This window comes from Drosophila eugracilis, unplaced genomic scaffold, assembly GCF_018153835.1.
Source record: "Drosophila eugracilis isolate 14026-0451.02 unplaced genomic scaffold, ASM1815383v1 contig_47, whole genome shotgun sequence".
NCBI lineage: Eukaryota > Metazoa > Arthropoda > Insecta > Diptera > Drosophilidae > Drosophila > Drosophila eugracilis.
This window is the reverse complement of record NW_024573338.1, coordinates 2,944,555-2,968,874: the sequence shown is the minus strand read 5'-3', so window position 1 is coordinate 2,968,874 and position 24,320 is coordinate 2,944,555. Positions and strand designations below refer to the sequence as shown.

The window sequence follows — 24,320 nt, the reverse complement described above, 5'->3', positions numbered from 1 at the left end:
CGCCACACGCACAACCAACTTAACGTCGTACATGACTTTGCGGCTTTGACAAAAACAAAATCTCATTTTGTTCAGGAAAAATTAACTATTTGTCTGTGCTCTACGAAGCAAAGCCATCAAATCAAATCAAAATGCCAGCCGAAAACCTGGAGGAGCAGGGCCTGGAGAAGAATCCGAACCTGGAGTTGGCCCAGACTAAATTCTTACTCACCCTGTCCGAGTACAAGCAGGATGCGGCCCTGAAGGCTAAGCTTCTGGAGGCGATTCGCACGGAGAACATGGCCCCGTGGTACGAGCACATCTGCACGGAGCTCGGCTGGGCCGTTGACAAAGACCTGTTGGCGCGTATGAAGGAGAACAATCGCGTGGAGGTGGAGCAGCTAGATGCAGCCATCGAGGATGCAGAGAAAAATCTGGGCGAGATGGAGGTGCGCGAGGCGAACCTAAAGAAGTCTGAATACTTGTGCCGAATCGGCGATAAGGCTGCGGCAGAGACTGCCTTCCGCAAGACCTACGAAAAGACTGTGTCACTGGGTCACCGTCTGGACATTGTGTTCCACCTGATCCGTTTGGGACTATTTTACCTAGACCACGATCTTATCACGCGAAACATCGACAAGGCCAAGTATCTAATTGAGGAGGGAGGCGATTGGGATCGACGCAACCGGCTGAAGGTCTATCAGGGCGTATATTCAGTGGCTGTACGCGATTTCAAGGCGGCTGCCACATTCTTTCTTGACACCGTGAGCACATTCACTTCTTACGAGCTGATGGACTATCCCACCTTTGTGCGCTACACAGTGTACGTGGCCATGATCGCCCTGCCCCGTAATGAGCTGCGCGACAAGGTGATCAAGGGCTCCGAGATCCAGGAGGTGCTTCACGGCTTGCCCGACGTTAAACAGTTTCTTTTTGCCCTATACAATTGCCAGTACGAGAATTTCTATGTCCATTTGGCTGGCGTAGAGAAGCAGCTGCGGTCCGACTACCTCATCCATCCCCACTACCGCTACTATGTCCGTGAAATGCGTATCCTGGGCTACACCCAGTTGCTGGAGTCGTACCGCTCTCTCACCCTGCAGTATATGGCTGAGTCATTCGGTGTCACCGTGGACTACATCGACCAAGAGCTGGCCCGCTTCATCGCCGCCGGACGGCTGCATGCCAAAGTGGATCGCGTAGGCGGCATTGTGGAGACCAACCGACCGGACAACAAGAATTGGCAGTACCAGGCTACCATTAAGCAAGGAGATCTGCTACTCAACCGCATCCAGAAGCTGAGTCGCGTGATAAACATCTAATGTAGTTCGTATAAAAAAGGTTTATTCAAATTCAACATTTATTACAGTGTAAAGCTAACGAAAGGTAAAATAATAAAAACGATAAAAACTCATGAAAATGCTCTAGTAGATTGTACGTTCGCTTATATATTAACTAAATTCTTTGGAATTGTTTTGGTTACGCCGTCTTTAGTGTATTTGAGTATTATTGCAATCATTCCATTTTTGTACTTAACTGTCGTTTGACCTGCTATTTAAAAATAAGTCTAAGCATCGCCCTCACTCTTCCCCTTCCATGAAGGTTCCTCTTTGGGATCGTGCGCATGGCTATGGCCGGGTTCGCTTCCCGGAAAGGCTATTGACGGCTTGTTGTTGACCATGAAGCTGCGAGCCATCTCTTCGAGAGCCGCCGCGGATCGGAGTCCGCAGTCCAGCGGCTCCTCCAGATCCTGTGCTCTCTGTTGCTGTTGCTGATAATGTTGCTGTCCCGCCGAAGCCTTAGCCGCCATGTCGTGCAGATTTTGAACCATTTCGTGAATGGGTGAGCCTTGGGCCAGGACCTCTGGTACCATGGGCAGAGCGCCAAGACCTCCCATATTATTACGACGTAGGTGATTCGTGCTCAGGTTGATAAGGGCGTTCATCATTACCTTGTTGCGTTGGTAGTCTTTGCGCAGATGCTGGCGGATCTCCGTGTGGCAGTGCTCGTTGTTGGTCACGATTATGTCGCCGGTGTCCGTGGTGGTCACGCGCGCCTTGCAGTTAAACTTGCGCGACAGATTGCACTGCCAGTACTTCTTGTCCTTGCGCACGTACTGGATGCCGAAGGTGTGTCCATCGTGGACCAGCAAAGGCTTGCCCCGCTGGCTTAGCATAAACTCCAGCTTGCCCTGGAACCAGTGCTCGCCGGGTGCGACTACAAGACAGGACGAGAAGGCTAGTGAGGATCGGTTTGGGACTGAGGCCTGCTGATGGGTATGCTTGGAGTTGAACTCTCCGCTCCCTTGGTTGGTTATGTTTTGGTTTTGGATGCCAGGACGTACACGAATGAGCCCAATTATGTATGTTTATGTGAGTCATGCATTTCACTTACCTGCCAGGAGGTTGTTAAAGAAATTACGGATCCCTTTGGACCTGATATTAAATGCTTTATAATATCAAATCCAAAATGCTTAATGTGCTTAAAAATGTAGTCCTATTTCTAGTTGGTTAGTGGCTGGCCATTGGAATACCCATTGATATACGCACAGGGCCACGAAACACATCCAAAATTACTCTGGTTAGCTTAATCTGGGATTCATTTCACAGCGCCCATTAGTATGTTTTGGTTTATCGTTTCGCATTAGTTTATCAAATACATTATGCACATCGGTACTGGTATTTACATTAGTTACTCTCTTTCTCTCTTTCAAATCATATTCATTCAAATTTTCTACTACAAACTCTAACTAGACAAAAATAAATTAATCATCCGCTCTTTGGGCAGTGTGGCTGGGGGATTCCCCGGCAACAGCCTTACATGTTCTCCATCTTGAAGGTGTGCCTACTACTCGGGGATATGGTAATGGAGTTGATCACGTGAGCAGTGCTGGGATCCGTGGTTCCCTCAGGTGCGGCTCCTTCTTGTTGCTGCTGGAGTGGTTGCTGTTCCTCCACAGGTTGTGGTGGTGGACTCTGGGCATGGAGGGAGTGACTGCTACGGTTGGATTGCGGGCTCTGTTGCAGGTGCGCCGGCGAAAGAAGCACTGATCCCGAGGCCGAGCCTCCACCAATTTCTAAATTGTGCTGTTGGGGTGGTGGAGGATTATGCGGCGAGTGCTGCTGGTGATGCTGTTGGTGGTGCGTCTGCGTTTGCAGGTGCATCAGATTCGGATTGTGCATGAGGTTCGCTGAGCTGCCATGCTGCTCCATTTGCGGTGGCGCCGGATGATGCTGCACCAGAAGATTTGGCAGATGTTGTCCTAGATGGTGATGATGATGCGGGTGGTGCGGCGTTGATGTTACTGGAAGTGGCGGTGGCGGCGGCGGAGGTGGTGGCGTTTGATTGGCAAACATATTGCTCACTCGGTTGCCATGCTGCAAGTCCACGCCAAGGTGGACACCGCCATCTGACAGAGAGTAACCCGCCTGGCTGGAAATTGGCGCAGATGATGTCCCAGACACCGAGGACGTTGAAGATGCCGAAGATCCCTGCCCGCCGCGCATGTGAGGCGTATGATTGTGGACGCCCGTTGCGGAGATGATCCTGCCCAGGTGAGTGATGCACCTCGCCCGGCACATGCTGATACGGTAGGACTTGCATAGCCAGTAGGTCTTCATGCCCTGCTGCGTGGCCACCGTGTTGTTCCGGTTAAACACACAGTTGCCGTGGAGCAGCGAGGTGGTGGACAGCATTACCATGTTGCTGCCGCCTGCTCCGGACAATGGTGGATCATTAGTGGTGTGTTCTTCGCTAATGGCGCTCAAAAGGTGTTATTTACAGGAGATAAGAGGCGGGACGGGTCAAGCTATTGAATAGTGAGGGAGGAGTCATACTCTTCCTCCTTTTGGTATTATGCGTTTGAGTGTGCGTGTTCTCGATACTGTGCGGTTTGTTAGCAGTTAAAAGAACTTTTTTTTTACCACGCTTATAAGCCCAATACTAAAAGCAGTTAGATCTTGATATGTGTTAATCGGTTAATCTGCGTCTAAAGTGCACCTAACAATTAGATTACTCTGTGAACTTCATTCAACTATTTGCAGGATTTATATGCATTAACCAATTTAAAATTTCAAAAAACCATCTTTAGATCCCATTTGTTTTATAAATTTTTAATGATTTATATACAATTTTTATACTTTGTAAAATAGTTCAAATTCTTAAAATCATTTTTTAAATCTTTTGTAGTATCTTTCAAAATTTGCAACCTCTCAAAAACTCAATAAATTAGTTCTTGAGGCCTGCCAGTCTGCCAGGCCTATTGAACAACTGGATCTCGAGCTATCTATTGTTTATCTAACTACACCTTCAGTTCAAGTACTCCTGCTTAATGCTTTTACCAAAGTTAAATCAGCAAATATCCCTCGACAATCAATCGTGGCTTTGATACGTTTCCATTTGGTTCCATTACTGTGGTTAGTGGCAATGCGTTCAGTAGACTAGTGGGTAAGTGTAATGAATGATGATGTTATGTAATCCAAATGATGTATGCAAAATAAAAACCCAATCTTATAAAGAATCAAAAAATAAATTAAAATGAGTGCCAAGGTACATGCAACAGAAAAGTGATTAAAAGAGTGCCAAAGGCACCAATCTAAAGGCCACCTACTTTGTGGAATGTCCATATGGTTTGCAAAGTTTTTGGAGTAATCGTTGGGCATATACAGTTCATTGGGATACTCGGTGCCAGAGGCAAGACCCATAGAACCATTGTTGTTGATGCCTCCGGGCCCAACTGAACTATTGGAACTGCCGCTGGGACCACTGCTGTTGGCGCCTTTGTATAAGTTATAGTCCAGATTGAAGGATGTGGCAAAGGGATTTCGGATAGGTGCAGATGGGGATGCCGAGGAGGTGTGGCTGCCTACGCTGCCGGAGTTTACGCCACTACCGACCGTCGTTGAACCATGATGGTGACCATCCGATTCACGTTTCAGACCTCCAAGATCGTAACGCGGCTCTCCCATTGATATATGTGGGATGGGTGGCAAGAAGAACTCTTCCGAATTCAGGCTATTTTCCAATCCAGCTGCACTATCCGTATTCTCGCCTCCGCCACCTTCGCTTCCGCCGGACCCATGATCCTTGAGGGACCGCCTTAACTGCTTGCCAGAGTAAATGGACAAGGAATCGCTTCCAAAATCCGACGGCATTGGACGTTTGGTGGATGTATACACGTGATTGGCTTCGTTGGAGGCTCTGCTGGCACCACCTGGCGATGTTGTTCTCGAATTGCTAGGGCCCTTGGAATCATTGTGATCCACTTCTGTTTTGCTATTATTATTGCTATTAGAGCTGGAGTTGTGATGGTTGGTGCTGTTGGTGTTGTTTGATTCTTCCGCTGGTGTTTGACTAGAGGACTTCTCTGAGGCACTCGATCCCGGCGAGGAGTTGGAATTGGTGGCCAGACCCTTGATCTGCAGCAGCTGGCCAATCTTCATGAACGATTGTAGCTCAGTGTGCTTAACATTCACCACGCCTTGGTACATGAACTCCAACAGCTCCATCATAATGTTAAAGCTCACATCTTTGAGTATTACTAAAAGTGATAGGGAAATAGAAATACAGAAAGTTAAGGATTATAAAATTTTTTGAAATTTTTGATAATGACCAAGATTAATTTAAAAAGAATAAAATAAAACGGCAAACAGTGTTTCTAATAAAGAATGTATAAAGGCCACCTGAGAGTTTCATTTCATTCAGTTCTAATGCGAGATAAGTAAGTCAATAAAATTTGAAAGAAAAAAAGAAAAACATTTGGGGATTTTTTCAAATGAGTTTTAAAATTTAGGGGAAATTTTTAAAGGTTTCCAAATTGATTATGATTTTTCCCTCTCTCAAACGTAATTACTTGTTTACATAAAGACTGGAAACGACAATAACATCAGTAGGAAAGGAGGTCACATTCATAGTGGAGATGTTATCATCGAAACGCTCAAATACTAAATCAATACATAAAAACAGCTATGATAAGAAATCTGAAAACTTAAATATAAACTCAACAACAGCAACGCAGTAGCTCAGCAATAATTATAAAATAAGTAGCATGACATATCATCCGCGTGCTCTCGACTCGGTCTAAGAAGCTGGGAAACATTCCGGACTCGACTTTACTTCACAGTGGTACGGACCTCTTATCTCAGAGGTGGTTTGGGATCATGCCACATGAATGGGAATATTTAATAGTTTTCGAGCAATAAAATAGGTGGGCCTTTAAATGGTAGTAATTAAAAATCTTTAAATATTTCCAAATTTGGATTTACAAAAATTTTTCATTACCTAATAATGGCTATTTAAATTGATACACATTTCTCCCGCCAAAATTAATTATTCTGAAATGAACTTGAGTGTTTAAGTTCGTACTTATTTTCAGAAATAAACTAAAACTTGCTAATCTTAAACTGATTCTTATCAGTACCTTCCCATTGACCCCTGGCCACTGTGCTGTCCCTCCAAGCATCAACATCTAGTTAAAAACAATATTATCACTTGTTCTCAATAACAATTTTATTACACAAACAATCGTACATACATCACATACTGATGTATGTAAATACAATATATTAAATCGCCGATCAGCAACAGACAAACTCGGTTGCTTAATCTGAACGTGCGACGACATCATTTGTGCCCTATCATTTGCCGTAGTCGTCATTACGGATCATTTTGTCTCGCCTATCTATCTATCTGCGCCTTGGCATGTCCGTATTCGAACGAGTGATCGTATGGCGAAGATCAAAATCCGAGCAATAAATACTTATATATATTGCCCCAGGGGTACAGTACACATACATTGACTACTGATGCCCGATAGATACGGGATTACATATTGAGATCAGTCAATATAAACGATCACTATCATTTGACTCACTTTTTCGTGCTCAGAAAGCCAGATAGCAAGCATCACCCGAGATAAAGACTGGCCATGCAGCCAAGACAAAGAGATCCATACACAGAATTCTCTCGAATCAATAAACCATTTATGGACCCCGCCTGTAGATAAACTCTGTCTAAAGTTCACGGAGAACGTGATAAATCCGTGCATGCTGCTGATAAGAGGATCGACAGTACCCAAAAGTCAGATCATCTCGTCTCGATCGTTGTTTGCTTAAATGTCTCTCATATATTGGTACTAAGGGGATTTTATGGGCTCCTGACCCGCAATGATCTTTGCTGATATCAGAGCGTCCCGAAAGTAGATCGAGGGTGTTCTGACTTGGGGGCTGGAATACAACTGGGTATTGGGGGAACTGAAGCGATATCTTCCTTTGCTCGTTTCTGATTTGTTTCGGGCCCAACCAAGACCCTCGCTCCCAAGATCACGCCCACTCCAAACGTTTCCACCAATCGGATCGCAGACGATCGATTTCGAAAACAGTTTTATTTTATGATTATGATAAATGTTTATCGAATCAGAACGCCAATAGGTTCTATTGTTGTTGTTCTCCTCAACGAGTCGTAGAGTGGGCTGCCTCATTTTGACAATGTCGTCGCACAAACATTCATAAATATTTGTTATCTCCAAACGCCATAATAGTCGAGTAGTCGAATCGAATTGTCGTGCTGGTGTGGTAGTACAACCTGATAAAAACAAACCAAGAAGCCCAGCGACAAGCCCAGCCAACCCAACGTCAAAAATGCTAGTAATAGATTCCGATTTCGATGCCTCCCTTTGCCACCCAACTCTTTTCGTAAAGAAATCCATTGCCAATGTCTCGAAGGAGTACCAGCTAGGCTGGGCAGGGATTAGCCAAGCTTAAGCGATTGCCACGTCTATTTGCGACTACTACTGGCTACTGGCTTCTAACGGGCCCATAAATTACGAATTGTCAACACAAATGGCCAATAAAAGCATTTATGAAATTTCATATGCTCAAAGTCAAAGTTTGATATAATATGAAGAGACCATAAACTATGGCTATACGTAAACAGCGACTAATACGATCGATTGGGTAACCCAGAAGCGAAAAATGTAGAAGGGTTTTATAAATTCGATAATACAAATCGCACTTTAAGAGATTTCTGTGTGTTTTATGTTCTCTATATTTACTAGGCTTACCTTCAAAACATTATCCAAATAAATTTTAAAAAATGTAAAATTATTATTTTTCTATTCTCTTCCTGAAACTACTTTTTTAGTTGAATTATAAAGAATTTCTTATCTTTAGATCAAAAGAAAAAACTTTTAAAGCTGCAGAAGTAAATCAATATTTCAATATTACCAATTTTTGAACAGAAGTTCTTTCAAAGTAGTATACAACTTTATTAAGATTTTCGGGTAAAAAATTTATTTTTAAATCATTTAAAATATAAACAAATACATTTTTTTTAAATCACTGCCCTTCCAGCATGACACAATCCACTCAGATCTTTCATGGCAATTAAAACACTTTTGATAATCTTGGCAAGCTTATAACTTCGAAATACACAAATTAAAGATTACGGACCTCCAACGCACCGGAACTCAAAGTCCAAATTGGTCGAAAATGGATTATTGTTGGTGAAATAAATAGTACACCCCTTCATAAAATATTTCTTACCCCCTCTGGAGCTAAACCAAAAAAACCCAACGTCTTTGGTTTAGTCACGGTCCTGCAATATATTAATAACATTGGGTATTTAATATTTACGACAAGTCCAGCGATCGATATTATTATTATCTTCCCGAACCCGAACGTTTATGGCCGGTAAGCAACTGTGGCTATATTCGATCACCGTTGCTACTTCAAATCGGGAGTGGGAATGGCCAGGTGGCCAAAGGGGATGTGGAATGGAAGTGGCTTGGACCTGGTTCTTGGAGAGGCCCAATATCACATATGGCACATGCTGCGGTTGTCTGAGTGCGTTATCTAACGAGCAATAAGTTCAAAATCTTATTTTACGATCAAGAGTGATACCCAAAGTAAAGTGGTTGGCACTAAACGCAAGGCTGATAAAACACTGCCCCCAGACTATGTCCGTCTTGTTTATGCCAATAATAAATAGATAATTTTCGAGGATTAGCATTGTATTGGGAACTAGGAATGGGAGTGGGAATGGGAGTGGGGCAGATATAACCACTTGGCCCGGACCGAGTGGATTGATTTACACGGCCGCAGCAGCGGAAACACGTATATATATCAACCATGCGAAGCTCTCTAATCAATATCTCGAAAACTAAAGTCTTCGAGTGGTTCGGAAAGGGGGTTGGGGTTGTGGGTTGGGGTGTTGGACCCAGTTGCTCAGTTGGGCAATAAATGATTGTTAAACGCGATAAAAAGATAAAAATATTTAGACTATTGTTGTTGCTGCGTGTTACACACTACACCCAAACACAACAACAACAACAATAAAGGGGGAGACACATAAAGCAACATCGAGACCAAGCAAAGCCATTTGGCTTGTTAGCACCTCGATGACTATTGTTGGTTGGCTTGTTCGTTATTGTTTGGTCTCCTGTTAATAACTTGCCCCCGCTAACACTGCTCTGTTCAGTGTTATTTATAGGGTATATTAATATTCTTTATCTTTGGAAATACCTCTTGTAGCAGCGGTTGTGGGTAGGTAGCACCTTTCTGCTGCTACTTGAAAAGATAAAACCTTATTTTTTATGGCCGCCTGATCAGATAAAGCCACCGTGCAGCAGGCAACCGTGTTCAACACGACCGCGAACGAAATCGAACCGACCAGGAGGGGCCCCGGCGATATCATATCCATATACCATATATATATATAGTACACTACCGAACAGCACCGTTCTATAGTCCATTTGAAGTACATTTGATGAGGTCAGCAACGCACCCAATCTCCTCGATCCGATCGCCATGGACCTTATCACAGTGGATACTCTGTGCGTGGCGTGGGTAAACAATCCGAGTGTATAGCTGGAGGCGGAGGATTCCTGCAGCTACCACATAGCCATAGACAACGCGGCGACACCCGGCTCACTGGAGGATTATCACTAGACCTCGATTCTTTGTGGGTTGCTGCTGTTTGTCTTTAGATTTACAACCAGCGAAATCATTGTATAGTCAAACTCCATTAAGTAGGACAGTAGATGTCGATGACAGATACAGTAAGTTATAAGTGTTAAAAGTATAAATCCTATTTTTGAAGTTAAACTTAAAGAGAAGTTTAAAGACGTTGACAAAGAACATTTTATCATAAGATATTACTTTTTTGATAACATTTTGAATAAGAGCATCTTTTCTAATTTAGTTGACGTGTATAATAATTAATTCTGATTAGCGGCCCATCTATCATTTTATTTTCTTTTTTGGCATATTGATTGATTTCAAAAACTTAGAGAGGAAAGCTAAGCTTATGGAAAGGAGTAGCTTTATTAAATCTAAAATAAGTAAACCAACTTCGTAAATTAACTTCGGGAAGTGGTACTGTATCTCTCTGGAGTAGTCCCTACACGTGCTACCGTGGTTGGGACTCTGGCTGGAACTCGACATCGAACTGGTAGTGGAGCTAGTCTGATAACCACCGAATGTGTCACGGAATTAAACACAAAGGTTGATTTATATCTAAGCGTTTGACAAGAGTGACGAACAGACAGGCTGACGGCCGGGCTCCTCGATAAACTGACACCTCTGTCCCAGTGATAAACTGACCGATATCTGGAGGAATAGTGTGGCTCAATGAGGAAGTCAACGTTAGTTTTCTATAATGGACATTTGTATATGTGAATAACATGAAAAGGCAATGACAATGTTATAAGTAGACGAATTCCCTGACATTACTTGACCAATTTGTAGAAGAACTTATGAGGAAAGTCATTATAATAAATGGCTTTCAATAAGTTTCTTTACTAGGATCATACATATGTATCATATGACGAAGGAAACCCGAAGACAATACGCGAATTATAGACACCTTACTGATGAAGTCATTATCTTAAGTAAAGTGTCTGAAAACAAAGTAGTCATGTAGAACCCTTTCTCTGACATAAAATAAACAAATTTGTCAGTTATTGAGGAATTCAATGTCCCATTAGGAACATCCATATGTATGGCGCCACAACCAAGAGACAATGTAATAAATTGACAAATTTGTGGAGGACTCGTGGCTTATTGGGGAAGTCGTCGCGAGCTTCACCAGCCACATCCATATGTATGGCGCTCACAATGTAAGACCCGCCGTATAACTTAGCATTTAAAGCTGGCGAACTGAGGTCGCTGGCAAGGTAGTCTGTAGATGTCCGGATAACAAGAACGGGGTACTCACTAATAGGATGCTTGCAGGGATTTGTGGTGAAGATCTCCTGGAAGTATGGGCTGCAAATAGCCAGTACAATCTTGTGGGCATGGAGAAGTTTCCCATCGCAAGCTAGAGTGACGTCCACCAGGTCGCCGCGGTCGTAAAGATTCTGGAAGCCGCTGGCAATGTTGTCTTGGAAGTTCTTCCAACATAGCTTGAACTCGTCGTCCATGGCAGATGCTGATGCTTGCCAATGCTCCAGAAAAACGAGACTTTTCCAAAGTCAATTCCAGACTTAAATTTATTCGCACCGACAGCGATGATTCTCGTGCGAATCTGTTTTTTATGGCTTTTGTTTATCCGCTTTGCTCGTGATTCGTTCACGGGCCAAAAATCACAAATCACGCCTTCTCACGCACTGTGCTACTCAGCACTCTCTTGTTTTTGTTTTTTTAAATTTTGTAAAAATCGCTACTTAATCCGCGTTCACGCGCACACGATCTCGAGTCGTTCGCGTCCACAGGCGCATTGATTTTGATTTGGGCTCTAATTAACACAGTGTGATTTAAACATTTTTATCGGAAAGCGTGAAAAGCAGCGACTGTTTACGTTCCGGCTGATAATGAACGCACCGCCCCCTGCGCCCCTTCAGTAAATGGTAATAGTGATACGCGGCATTTCAGGGGAAACGAAGAAGGGTCTCACTAGCCACCGTAAACAAATAAAATTGTTTAGCGGGTTTTTATATATGGTCTTAAATAGTTGAATGTATATATTGTTAGTTAATCAAGTATGGCTGTTCCATATTTATTAAATCGAAACAAAAAGAAAGTCCTGTTAACATACAATAGCGTTTTTACAATGTTTACAAGTAATTTAATAATAAATCACAGGCTATACCTTAAAATAACATTTTGTTTTATCTCTGTCATTTAAACTAAAATAATAATAACTTAATTGCGAAAGATACACTAAAAACGTTTCAAAATGTTTATAACGGTTTTATAATCTAAAGCGGAGCATTTGGTCGCCCTTCCTATCGATATTTTCGATTTTTAATTTTGTTTTTAGCGCCAACTAAAAAGCATTGGGAATGGTTTGCCTGATAAGGGCTTATCTTAATTGATTTGCTGCTCTTTGCGTTCCGGTTATATCCGACTGGCTGTGTGTGCTTTCTTCATAGCTGTACGCTCTATTCCACCTGGTATAGGCAGCGCGTTGGTAACTACAATTTGATAGCAGACCTGCCCATGGTGTCATAAATAACCCACTTTACATTTTAAACAAAAAGAGAATAAAAGTAACAGCAGTGCTTATCACGAAGCCATGAGTCGTTTGCACGCCACAGGTGCACACATACGCATTCCTCGTCAATTGGCCACCGAATTGATTTGCCTGATTTAGTGCTCAAAGAACCTTCAGAAAATTGGCCCATTCGCCTAGAGAATCAAGAGTCAAGAGTACCATAATGGGTTGTTGTTGTAGTAAGCAATTTACAGATATCTGCATAAACATTAGAAACTTATAAACGGTGTATGTTCACAGGCACAAGTAAATCTGTTGATTTACCTCAAGTTCCTCCGGCCCCAGGAAAACAGCGCTCTACTCTACCGGAATTCCCGGTCTCTGGATCAGTGACAACTTCTGCTCCTGGAGGATTGGGATCTGGAGGAGCCACCAATGCCGCCTTGGAGGATGACTAGAGCCGGTTAAATCAACATAGAATGAGACACTATAATGCCGACTGGCGGATTGTTCAACAACGCATTCCTATAGTTATAATTATTCTATAAATGCGTTCTTTATTGTTTGACTGTATAACCGTATTGATAAATTAAAATGAAACTTTAATCAATTCTTATAAGTATCTGGTTTTGCGCTAGTTATCATTTTAAGTCCGCGCCAAATGTTGTATTTTTCAACACTGAAAGAAGATAAGTATTTTCCAGTACTTCAACAACGGTCTTACCATTCTCCGACAGCACGTGTGTGCGGTTGTTTTGTATTTAACTTTAATTTTAAAAGTATTCTCTCATAAACAAGAGAATATAATATATAATATAAAAACAGAATGGCCATACAACCTAACCGCAGAAAAAGGAAACACGAGGAGGCGGGTCCAGAGCAGCAGGATGAAGGTGAGGTGGAAGTGCCCAAAAAACTGTCGAAAGAGTCCGACACGCCGAAAAAAAAGAAAAAAACGAATGGATCATTAGATAAAAACACGCAGGAACCAAACGAAACAGAGTCTGTCGAATCCACTTCCTCAAAGAAAAAAGAAAAAAAGTCCAAAACCCCCGAAGAAAATGAAGAGCAACAGGTGGAAATGGAGTTGGAAAAATCTCCCTCCAAGAAGCGTAGGAACCGAAAGAACACAGAACATGATGAGGATAACATAAGTCCAGACTCAGGCATCGAACCAGAGGAACCAAACGTAAATTATCCAAACGATTTCAAGATGATGAATTTCCGCACAAAGCTTCGTAGTAATTGCTTTATAACAGGTAGGTAAATAATTGCAAAATCCGAAATCTTCTTATCTCTTGATTTTTCGTTCCAGAGTTGCGGCATTTTTTACATATGTGCTCCACCACCCGTCCCAAACTGGTTGCCAAGTACATAGAAAAGCGTGGAAAACCCTTGGAACTGGCCGAAGCCTTTGAAAGGATTGACAAGGGAAATATTTTTCACGTGGACTACCTCACAGATGCACTGCAGCGAGTTGTAATGGAAATACTCACCAACCAAAAGAACCACATTGAATCGGCGGCGCATGGCTGTCGCTATTTCCTAAAGGTTCACGGCGGAGTACTTGAGAATCTGTTGCAATCCCCTCATCCAAGTCATAGGCGCAATGCCCTTAAACTACTCACGGCTATCGTGTGCGTTGAACCTCAATTGGGACGTCAGGTCCTAAACTCCTACGACATGCTATCCAACATACTTGAGATGCTGAAAATGTTGTCGCATTGTAAGAACGATTGTAAAAACGAGGACACAGTGCGCAAAGCGTACATACACTTTATACTGGCTTTTCTGGTCGATGGCAATACGTTGTTAATCAGAAACATCTTGGACCGAGGCCAACTAATTGCAGTACTGATCAAGGGATTAGTCTATGATGACCATGTAACGGTTTGTGTTGTTCTGAACGCCCTCAGACAGTATGTGTTAGAGAACCCCGATATTCAAAAGACCAAAAAAGTGTTGGTGTTCGATTTGAATTGCTGTAAGAATCTGATAAGCCTCTACGACTGGAGTGGACCGCTCGGACTCCAGAAGATATTTAGAGGTGTGCAGAACCCACCCCCAAACCCAAAGGAGGCGGAAGCCGTCTCGGCTGCCGTTCATGAATTGCTGTTGGTCCTAATGACCTCTCGCAAGCACGGTATCTGCTTTGATGCAATGACCCACTACCGGCAGAAGCAAAACAAGTTGCAGGGCAAGATACTTGGTGCACTTTACAACCCATTCGACGATACCCGCAAGATGGATTTGATTATTAAAACGCTGACTGCTTGTCCGGATTTGGGGCGCAATACTGTGAAAAATTTTTCGACCCTTCTCAGTCCAGCTAGGGTTAAAATTGACAATGTGCCCAAGGGTGCGATCTGCCTGGCAAAAGTCATTGATGCAGTGCCTCCGAGCGCTCTGTCAACAGCTTTTAATAAGATGACTTTAACAGATTTTCAATTTTGGATAAAAGAGCTATGTTTGCCAATCGAAGCTTTATTACATATAACTGGTAAGAAGTATCTAAGCCATACTGACTTTAATTTCAGATTGGCCATTCAGCAACTGCTTCTTTCCATGATGAAACAGTACAGCAATTACATGCATGCCATTGCTGTTCGAGAACAGTCGAAGAAAGCCGGCAACTCCCTGCGAAAATTCAAATTCGACTTACTTAATCACTTGCTTGTCCACTTTCCCACCATCGAGTCCATACTGTACTCGCTTTACCTGTTCATAAAACAGGAAAAAGAGGAAGGAGTGAATGTTCTAGAGTCATTATCGATCACTTTGGATCTGGTGCTGCTTATGTGCAAGGAAAATCGAGCTTTTGTGGTACAGACTAGTCAAATTTTGGATTATTTGGATGTGTTGCGACCGCTCTACGAGACGGATTTTGGTAACATAAGCAATCCAAATGAACTCTTAAAGATTCAAGTGGAGTTGAAATCAATTAAGACCATCCTTCTGCTCTTTCCACGTTCCCTTAACCCACAAGAACCACTCTTTGGCAAGGTATTTCGATCTTTCATAAAAGCCTACATGCTTGAAAATGAATCCATCAAGTCAGAAGCTGGTAATATATTAAACAGCCTGTTCCGCAATACGGGATTATTTGACTCCTGTAGCCATGAGATTAACATCTGGATAGAAGCTCTTATCGGATTCGATGCGGAAACGGTTACCAATGTGGTAGATATCCTTCTGACAGTACTTTGCTTGGATTGGAGGCAGATAACGCTTCCTGAACTGAACTTAGCGGATAATGCCAGTAACATTAAGAACCTAAGCAAATTGTTTGCTCAAATAGAACAAGGTCAAACCGTGCAGGCTTATGTAGAAACTCTGACACTAAGTAAGACGATGCCCTTGCTGGTAACGGGTGTGGAGTTGGAGGAACCCTATGACCAATATGTAGAGCTCGTATTCATCTTACTTTTCCACTATCACAGCAAGCCGGAGCAAGTGTTGCAGCTTTACGAACAACATTTAAAGAGGCACAGTGATTATATGAAGAGTTGGCTGCCTGGTAAGGGCGAGGGAAACCCGAAGTCACTTCCAGTCACTGTAGCCCTTAAATGGCCCCTCCTAAAAAAAGTGCGCACGGTTATCACAGAAGAGAATTCCTTGCCTTTTGAAGAGACATTTAATGTGGAAAAGGCGGGTAAGAACTTCGAGCTGCAGCTTGGCGAAGGCCAGACAATGTTATTACACCCCAGCCTCAAAAATCCATGTCGTAATATGATCTATGTCCACGATCTACTTTCTGTCTTCAGCTATCTTTTCACAAACCAGAAATTGAGTAAACTTCAAGCAGAACTTACTGCGGATTATCTTATCAAGTTTTTGCAAATCGCCAACCAGGTTGACGATGGCAAGGAAGTGCTTCTGAAGGACGATGATCAGCAGCAAGAAGAAACGCACACTCAGAATCTGCTGCACTATATCTTCAACATCCGCGTATGGCAACTGCAACCCACAGAAATGCTTAGTGAGACAAGCGAATCTCGCTTAAATTATGTCGTTTTCCTAAGAAGACTAACGGAATATTGCCGGGCGTTGCCTCGATTCGAGAGCTACACTGCCAACTACCGTCTACACTTCATTAAGACCTTGGATATTGCACTGGATACATCGGTGAATGAACTGCAACATCAACAGCAACTCTTCGAGTATGTGGCGCTAGTCGATTCATTCGAATTTGCTCCAAGTGAATGCTCTCAAATCCTGGACCTGATTACAACAAAGCTGCAAGCAAAGGACTTCATCTTGAATAGCAAACCTAATCATTACTTTGACCTACTCCTTCGTTTGCTGGGACGATTGACCCACCTAAAGGAGGCCATCGATTTTAGGAAGTCGTTCAAAATCCTACTGTCTTTTTACAAGGATTTCTGCGAGTTAAGTGAACAACAGGTGGAACCTTTGGAAGCTGCCATTCTTGAGTTCCTAACTAATTATCATCAACACCTAGAAGAGTGCGACAGTGAGTTTTTTGCCTGTTTCTTTTCATCCTCTCGAAAGGTGAGCAAATCCGCCATCCGTTTAGCCACTTTTGTGCTAGAACGTCAACCTAGATTAGCTGAGAAATTCGCTGAACTACTGCCCATTAATTTGGAACAGAAGGAACTGGTGTATCCTCTCCTAAATATTGCCTTGACCAAGAAATTTGAACTACCTCAACCAGTGCTCCAACGTTGCTATCAGACCTACAAGAACGGCTTCATGAAGAGCATAGAGAAGCCACAGAAGGCAGCTTTGATATACCGAGAACATGCGGAGGCTAGTGCTTTGCTTATTGCTCTTTGCATGCCCAAATCTGAGTGCGTGGATTATTGCCAGAAACAGCTGAAACTCGACTCTGTGGAGCTTTTCCAGGTGCGAGTACTACGGGAGATTTACTGGCAAGCATTTGCTGCCGCCAAGGATGAGAAGCAAAAGGCTACAGTCTTTGTAAATTACATAAACCTCAATGTTCAACTATTGGCACTGGATTTGAAGAAGCAATCTTTGGATCTGCCCAAGTTAGAGCAAATCTCCTGGAACTGTTACGAGTGGTGGCAGGTGAATTATAACAAGGATCTGCCTCTTGACTGGAGTCGCTTGCTTGGTAACCAGCAGTGGCTGAACTTTTGCAAGAGCTGCTTAAAGCTGGCCCTTCATCTCAGTGAGGAACGACAGCCGCTTCAGGATGAAACCAATGGGCTTGTGCTCAAGCTTTTGGCATTTCTCTGTGATGGAATGTATGATGATTATAATGAGGAAGCCCAACAAGAGGAGGATCCCACTCCAGCACTTCTATATGAAATGATTTGTTCGCACTCCTGCTGCATTGACCATCTCTTAGGTACAAAGACTGAAACCAAAACACACATTTTACAGCTCATGGAGGTGTTGGCCAGGAAAGCACCCAGTGCATTGCAATCCGCCCATATACCCGTGATCCTTGGCTCCTATCATGCGAAACTTTCTCCTGCAGATCGGTATGGACTTGCTTTGCTGGAACACTACGAACGCTTCGGTGTGGAATTGGATAAGTTTAGACCTTTTATTTGGGGCGAAAGTGCTGTGGCCCATTACGCCTTGAGAGCTGCAGACGAGGATGAGAAATCACGGCTGCAGCAACAGGAGACAAACGTAGCCCAGGTGTTGGCATTGATTGTACGAGAAACCAGCGAGTACACCATTGAGAATTTCCCCATTTGGAGGAGCTTGCATGCTAGTCAGCAACTGCCCTCTTTAGAGTTTCAAAATCCAGCAAAGAAATCACAAAATTTCGGCGACAATCAATTGGAGAAAATGGTTGAGCAAGGACAGGAAGAATTCCCACAAGATCTGCGGCGCATCTGCCCGAAACGCGATCAAATATACGAGACGTGCTATGATCCCGCCTTCCTGCTACCTATGATGATGCACTGCTTCGCACCGGAATCCGTGGTCTGGGCTCGCTTGCCAGTGCAGAATGGATTGCTGGCAGTTTCCTTTTGTGGACTCTCCTCGCTGGACAAGGATATGAGACTTGCAGCTGCCAGTTGCCAGCAACGCTATCGAACTCACTTTGAACTTTCTAAATTCTATGAGCGCCCGCTGTGGACGCAGGCTTACGATAACATTCAGGGAGGCTTAAGCGATCTGAGAAACTCCTGGCTGGCGCAGAGGAGAACGCACGGAGGAACGCCTAGGGTACCCCTGATCCCTGCATTGTTCATAGCCCAGAGCTTTAACCTGAGCACAGAACCAACGCATCTCCTCTATAAGCGATTGATGTTTTACTTGCAATTGAAGCAAAGCTTCAATTTCCAGACTATTCCCGATTTCAACATATTTTTCTACTCCCAAGAAACAGAGCACCAGCAGTACCGTGAATTCATCGTCGAGCTGCTTAGAAGTGGCATCAAGTGCAGCGCTGATCTCTTCCTGCTGGTATCCACCAATACGTTTAAGGTGCTACTTGGATTCTACAGCTGCAGTTTGGCCACTCTGGGAACAAATCTGCTGCTGCTATCGGTGCTCTCCACTTGCGTGAAAATTCCTGGAGCAGTCCGTATCATGCTGGAGCATGTTGGCATTCTGTCGTGGTTGGTGGGCGTCATCCGTGACACAGAGTTCCATCAGTTTGACATCATCGAGGGGATCATTAGCATTCTCAACAATCTATGGTATTCCGTGGCAGCCTCCCGTTCGGAACTGCTGGACTATGATCATATCCAGTTGCGAGTTTACCGCCTGGTCCTGCAGTTATTGCCGCTCCTCTCTCCGCGGATTTCGGTTCCCGGACTGGGTCGCCTTATGAACATTTTGTGGAAGACTGGATCCGCCTGTGGCCAGCACAGTGCCTTGTCTTCTGCCAACATGGATGTCCTGCTCGAGTGCATCTCGCGTTATTGGCCGGATCAGCTGGCGGGAGTGCGGTATGTAAGAAAGTTTGGCGGATCTGGAGCATGTTCGCGATCCGAATACTGCGATTGGCTGGCCAAGGATCAACAGCTTGAGACTTCTGCCGTTCTAGCATTGTCCAGTCTACGTGAATATGTCATAGATTGGGCTGAGAGCCACAAAATTGAAAGTAAAGAGGAGACTAAGCCGCTGGCGGAATCAACAGAATAGACATTTTTAATTGTTTTTCCTTAGGCTAAGCTATTAAATTGTGTTTATTTATAGGCATAACGAGTCTTTGATATAATAAAATGTATGCAATGAAATCAAAAACATTATTCTTATCATTTTTAAAAGAAATCCAGTTTAGATGATATTTGAGTTTCAGTTTTTTGAGATAAAATAGTACTACTATAGTTTCATTGAGCATTTTCCCATGATGATTTAGTATTGCTTTTAGCGATCGCAGCATGACTTATTACTGCCGTAACTCATACTGTATCAATATTTGTGGGAGTCACTTGGAGCTGCCCGGCAAAGCAAATCACTCAAAGATGTGTTGAAAATGAACTGTCATGTCTCCGACTGCTCCATAAGCCCCTTCAACCTTCATTAGTCGGCCCGCAGCGTATGACAAATTACGGACAATCAGCATAACAAAAGATCGGTTAGAAAAAAAAAAAAGAGGAAAATCTGAAGACAAAGTTTTGGACCATGGCAAAACCCTTTAGTGTTTGTTAATTTGGCCAATCCGTTTTCACACGCACCAAGAGTGGGCGTCGACCAATGCCCACCCTTCAGCCATAAAGTTAATGCTTGCATCTTCGGTGACCTCAGGCAACACCTACAATTTGTTGGGTCAGCAAAATGTTAATCACCCCAAAGAGCTCAAGCCAAAAGTGGGGGAAAAAACAAATAAATTTCTAATATGTAAAGCAAAGTGCGCAAAGTTGACGCAATCGGCGAACGAAAATATTCACAAGATTTATGATTTTACTAGATGTCTCGAAATCTAAGCCACTTTGTTACATAAAACTCGGGGCTGGGTCGTAGCTCTAGAGTTGCAGATGCGTCTGAATTCGACATAATTGATTGATATTGCCTGGCATTTTGTTGTTTATGAGGCGGACGTCATACCAAAACGTATCAAATGTATCTTTTGGCCTGAAAAATATAGTGGATCGAATAAATGCATAAATTTGATTGGCTTAAGGCATAAACAAACATGAGGAATAAGCAAATAAATAAAGAAAGCAGATGATCTCGGAAATCATCTCATATTATCCCATTTGATGGATTATATTAATATTGGCTGGCTAACTAGTTATAATCATTAAGCCCTAAAAAATGGGTCGTAAATCGAGGTGCCATTAATTGGCCACATCTTCATAAGGTCGCAGTGGGAAAACAAGTTTTGATTGGCTTGATTGAAAGATGAAAACCCATCAGCCAGACATTGTTTATAAATAGAAATGTTTACCTTGCCTAATTTTTGTTAAAACTAATTAAAACATAACAAAAAAGTGTTTTTTTTTAATTATTAGCTTGTTTAAAACTGTTTTTATGAAAAAGTTAATTGATATACCTCCTAACTGATGTTTAGCTACTTTAAAATGGTAGCTTGATAAATAGTATCTCGGTCTTTATTCTTGTATTTTCACTTAAAGGTAAATGAGATTTCTCTTTCTAGAGACCGTAAAATTTCACTTACTTCACGCATCAATCAAAATCCTTTAATTTCCGAGTTTCACTGACATTTAAGTTCCCAAACATATTTCAATCATGTTGAAAAATAGCCGTAGAAAAACGAGCCGCCATGGCATTGAACTATCCACAATGGGTCAAAAAACAAAAAGGGGGGTTCAAAAGTTCAGCCGGTAGCCAGAGCAGCAGCTGTCCAAAGACCCGAAGACAAACCCATAGCCCATTTGTCGGAGTGACCGCCGATCGATGGACAATTAAGCTGCTGTCAAATGATTGATTTAGCTTACTTAAAAAGCAATTTTGTCTAATCCGGAACTGACAAGGCGGCCCCGAATGTAAAATGTAACCAAAGATATCCGAATAAAATATATTTATATTCGTATATGGGCATCCCCCTGGCCTCTTGCAGCTAAAACACATTTGGATGCATATGATTATCCGGAGTGCGTTGGCAAATCTTTTCTCAGGTTTCAACGTTATAGCCTCACATGGGGTCCACAGATTAGAGCTGCTTCTGCCGCGTTCATATTTCACACCTTAAACGACAATCTACGATTGCCTTTTTCGACTATTTGCATTTTAAATTATTACTCCGGCCCTCATTGACACAGAGCACAAAGGCCTTTGTCTTATGTCAAATCTATGCAATTTATACAAATTTATTTATAAACAAATTTCTCGATTGTCTGCCGTCTTTTTTGTGCTATTTATTGAACTCGTTGCTCTTTTTTGGCTATTTATGGTTTCATTTGCCCCTGCGAATCATAAATACCTGGGACGTGGATCTCCTGGGGATCAGAGGGGCAGCAATCAAGTGTCACAATAAAGCTTAGCCCGAGGCGCCTCAATGATCGCCTGACCAGATGGATGACTTAATTATGCGGCCCGAAAGTGATGTGCAAACAGTAGTAGTGGGAAAAAAGGCGTGGCGAATTGAGTCAAGTGATAAAGGTCAACGGTGGGTTGCCAAATGGATTGCACTTTGGGGGGTCAAAAATGTGGTTAACTTGAATTATGGCAGCTAAGATCACCTCTGATCGGATGCCTATCCGTAACCGCAAAACTTCATTAGGAATACAGTTCACATTGCTCTGCAAATGTAAAACCATGCAACATGCATTTTCCATTTGGATTGCACTTAGAAAAAAGGATACCCTAAAATCAAAAATATCACAAAACCAACACTACTTCTTGTCTGAAAACTTGTCTGATAGATCCCAAAGTAAATCCACAAAATCACTTTTAGGAATGAAAATTTCTTAGTGTAACTTAGTGATTCTCCACCGCCAACTCCCCAGATGAATGGCCCGCGGATCATCACGTTCAGCCTCCAGATCGGCTCATGTGCAGCAGCCTCTTTGTCCTGGACACAATCAAAATTTGTTCAGCATACAGAGCAGCAAACGACTTCGACTCGGAAAAGTCAAATTGAAAACTGTCAGGAGGCGGAAGGGGGGAAAACGCATGGAACAGTTGGAAAAGGGTGCAAACGGGTTCAAAAGCTCACCAGGCGGCGTCGAGGCGTCTCGGCATCATTTCAAATATCAAAAGTCACGACGAAGAAAGCTGGTTTACGTTTGCCATTCGACGTTCAACGTCTTCGATGTTTGGTTTTTGGTTTTTTGGCTCGCTTTTGTGGCTTTCTGTTGGTCTTTACCAAGCATTTTGCCAAATAATGTGCCGCTAAGAGATGTGACTCCAAGACTCTCCTCCCAGTGGCATGTGGAAACTAGTCGGGTGGCGGAAAGTGCTTTTCACTGACTGCCGATTTTCCATTCCATTCCCCATTGACATAGGATGAGTTTTCTGTTTGCTCTTCCACTCCCCCGCCAACTGGTGCTTTCCCAGGCAGGTTATGGTTGCCCAAATGGTGTTATGGCACCTCCACCAGCTACGATTTGGTAATATCAAAAAAAATGGTATTAAATGCAATAGGGCATTACTTATTCACTTATTAAAGAAAGACATTTGGTTAAGTACATTTTTTTAAACTCAATAAAAAGTGAAGTTTCTAAAGATAGAGGATAAAAACTCACAAAAATATAATTTATACCTTTTTTAAAGACATTTTCATTATTTTTTTCTTAACATTGCTGATAAAATCACTTTAATCACTTGTTTTTCCAAAGCTGCATTTTATTTTGATGACCATGCAATGCTTCCAGGTCTAGCCTGTTTGCCACTTTGTTGCTCATCGAAGCTCCATCATAGAAATAATTGCAACTAGCAAGGTTGAACGGAAGCGGAAATCGAATACCGAAAGATGCGTCTTCAGAAATGAGTTAATTTACATGCTGAATTGGCGCTAATTCGAGAGAAATTCGCGCCGCGAAGTGGCCCAAAAAAATTGGCCTTGCCATCTAGCCACGAGGAAGTGGATGCGGCGGCAACAAAGCCGCATCCAAGAGCCAACTTTGATCTGCGGCACGTGTGTGAGTTCAACCGAACTGGCTTTGAGCGCTCATTAAGCTTTGGGCAAGGATTTTGAACGAAAGCGAAACCAAAGATGTTGGGTAATGGCCAAAAGAAACTTGGAAAGTCTGCCAGAGAGACACGCAGCATAAAATCCCAAATATAAATAAATGTAAATGTTTAAATGGTAAAAAAACTTAATTAACCCTCGGGCAATGCAGTTCCACTAGAATTCCGTTGCGTCATGATGGCCATTAAAGGTGTAGCAAGTTTGCAGTTTGCTGCGAGCCAAGTTCAAGCTTAACAATGAAAGAAGCCATAACAAGCTGCTGACTTTCGTTAAAATAATACAAAAATATTTATGTTGGTCTTTAAAGTCATAAATAAAATATTTCCATTCAATTTTTTTATATTTTTCATAAACTATAATTAAATTATAAATAAATGTAATTTTTCTACAAATAATCTCTGCCCTTACCCTTTCAGCTAAGAAATATATCTCTTTTCTTTGGCAACAATTACTGGCTTGGCAACATGTTGCGAAGACGACAATAATGCTTAGAAACTTGTTGCTGGAAATTGATATGCTGAAAAATATTGTAATTTTATTAAATATTGATTCAAATAATTAGATACATAATAAAAAATTTAAAAATTACAAAATTATAAATATATACATGTACAAATTAAATGTCAGACCCTAATATTGATTAATATTATATAGAAAAAAAAGAGGCATCTTCAGCTGCGTCCTGAAAATTATTCAGGCACCAAACTGTTGCCTCACCCAAGAAGGTTTTTTTTTTACTCGAACCGTGTCCTTTTCTCTATGTGAGTGTTCGAACCTTGAATGGGGCAACATTAGGTTCAAAATTATTTTTTTCATAATATATTCCAAAAATGTTTCATAATGACACTTATTCCTTAAAATC

At 42.4% G+C, this 24,320-nt stretch overlaps 4 protein-coding genes across 5 annotated transcripts; 3 read left to right on the top strand and 1 right to left on the bottom strand.

Moving 5' to 3' along the window:
• LOC108115668 (26S proteasome non-ATPase regulatory subunit 6) lies at positions 1 to 1,399 on the top strand. Its single transcript, XM_017227231.2, has one exon. It carries the CDS (start codon positions 132 to 134, stop codon positions 1,299 to 1,301), a length of 1,170 nt encoding a protein of 389 aa, XP_017082720.1. The 5' UTR covers positions 1 to 131; the 3' UTR covers positions 1,302 to 1,399.
• Positions 1,304 to 11,800, bottom strand: LOC108115666 (broad-complex core protein isoforms 1/2/3/4/5). 2 transcript variants are annotated; one of them, XM_017227230.2, is made up of 3 exons: positions 11,191 to 11,795; positions 4,589 to 5,518; positions 1,304 to 2,196 (listed from the first exon to the last, which is right to left on the bottom strand). In XM_017227230.2, the coding sequence occupies exons 1-3, from the start codon at positions 11,393 to 11,395 to the stop codon at positions 1,547 to 1,549; spliced, it is 1,785 nt and encodes a 594-aa protein (XP_017082719.1). In that variant the 5' UTR covers positions 11,396 to 11,795; the 3' UTR covers positions 1,304 to 1,546. The 2 variants fall into 2 exon arrangements, with proteins under 2 accessions (XP_017082719.1, XP_017082718.1); XM_017227229.2 differs by lacking the exon at positions 1,304 to 2,196 and adding an exon at positions 2,239 to 3,691 and having other exon boundaries at positions 11,191 to 11,800.
• Positions 11,801 to 12,356: 556 nt separating this feature from the next.
• Positions 12,357 to 13,018, top strand: LOC108115676. Its single transcript, XM_017227241.1, has 2 exons — positions 12,357 to 12,647; positions 12,709 to 13,018. Exons 1-2 carry the CDS (start codon positions 12,632 to 12,634, stop codon positions 12,864 to 12,866), a joined length of 174 nt encoding a protein of 57 aa, XP_017082730.1. The 5' UTR covers positions 12,357 to 12,631; the 3' UTR covers positions 12,867 to 13,018.
• Positions 13,019 to 13,123: 105 nt separating this feature from the next.
• On the top strand, positions 13,124 to 19,605 carry LOC108115675. Its single transcript, XM_017227240.2, has 2 exons — positions 13,124 to 13,667; positions 13,724 to 19,605. Exons 1-2 carry the CDS (start codon positions 13,235 to 13,237, stop codon positions 19,501 to 19,503), a joined length of 6,213 nt encoding a protein of 2,070 aa, XP_017082729.2. The 5' UTR covers positions 13,124 to 13,234; the 3' UTR covers positions 19,504 to 19,605.
• The last annotated feature ends 4,715 nt before the right edge of the window (positions 19,606 to 24,320 follow it).

Excerpts from the sequence above, each read along its gene's own strand:
- LOC108115668 (XM_017227231.2), top strand. The coding sequence starts at position 132 with ATGCCAGCCGAAAACCTGGAGGAGCAGGGCCTGGAGAAGAATCCGAAC.
- LOC108115666 (XM_017227229.2), bottom strand. The coding sequence starts at position 11,395 with ATGGACGACGAGTTCAAGCTATGTTGGAAGAACTTCCAAGACAACATT. Across the intron at positions 5,519-11,190 it reads TCCCTGCAAGCATCCTATTA|TAATACTCAAAGATGTGAGC; the intron begins GTGAGTACCCCG and ends TATCACTTTTAG. Across the intron at positions 3,692-4,588 it reads CCATATGGACATTCCACAAA|GCGGCAGCAACATGGTAATG; the intron begins GTAGGTGGCCTT and ends TGTCCGGAGCAG.
- LOC108115675 (XM_017227240.2), top strand. The coding sequence starts at position 13,235 with ATGGCCATACAACCTAACCGCAGAAAAAGGAAACACGAGGAGGCGGGT. Across the intron at positions 13,668-13,723 it reads TAGTAATTGCTTTATAACAG|AGTTGCGGCATTTTTTACAT; the intron begins GTAGGTAAATAA and ends TTTTCGTTCCAG.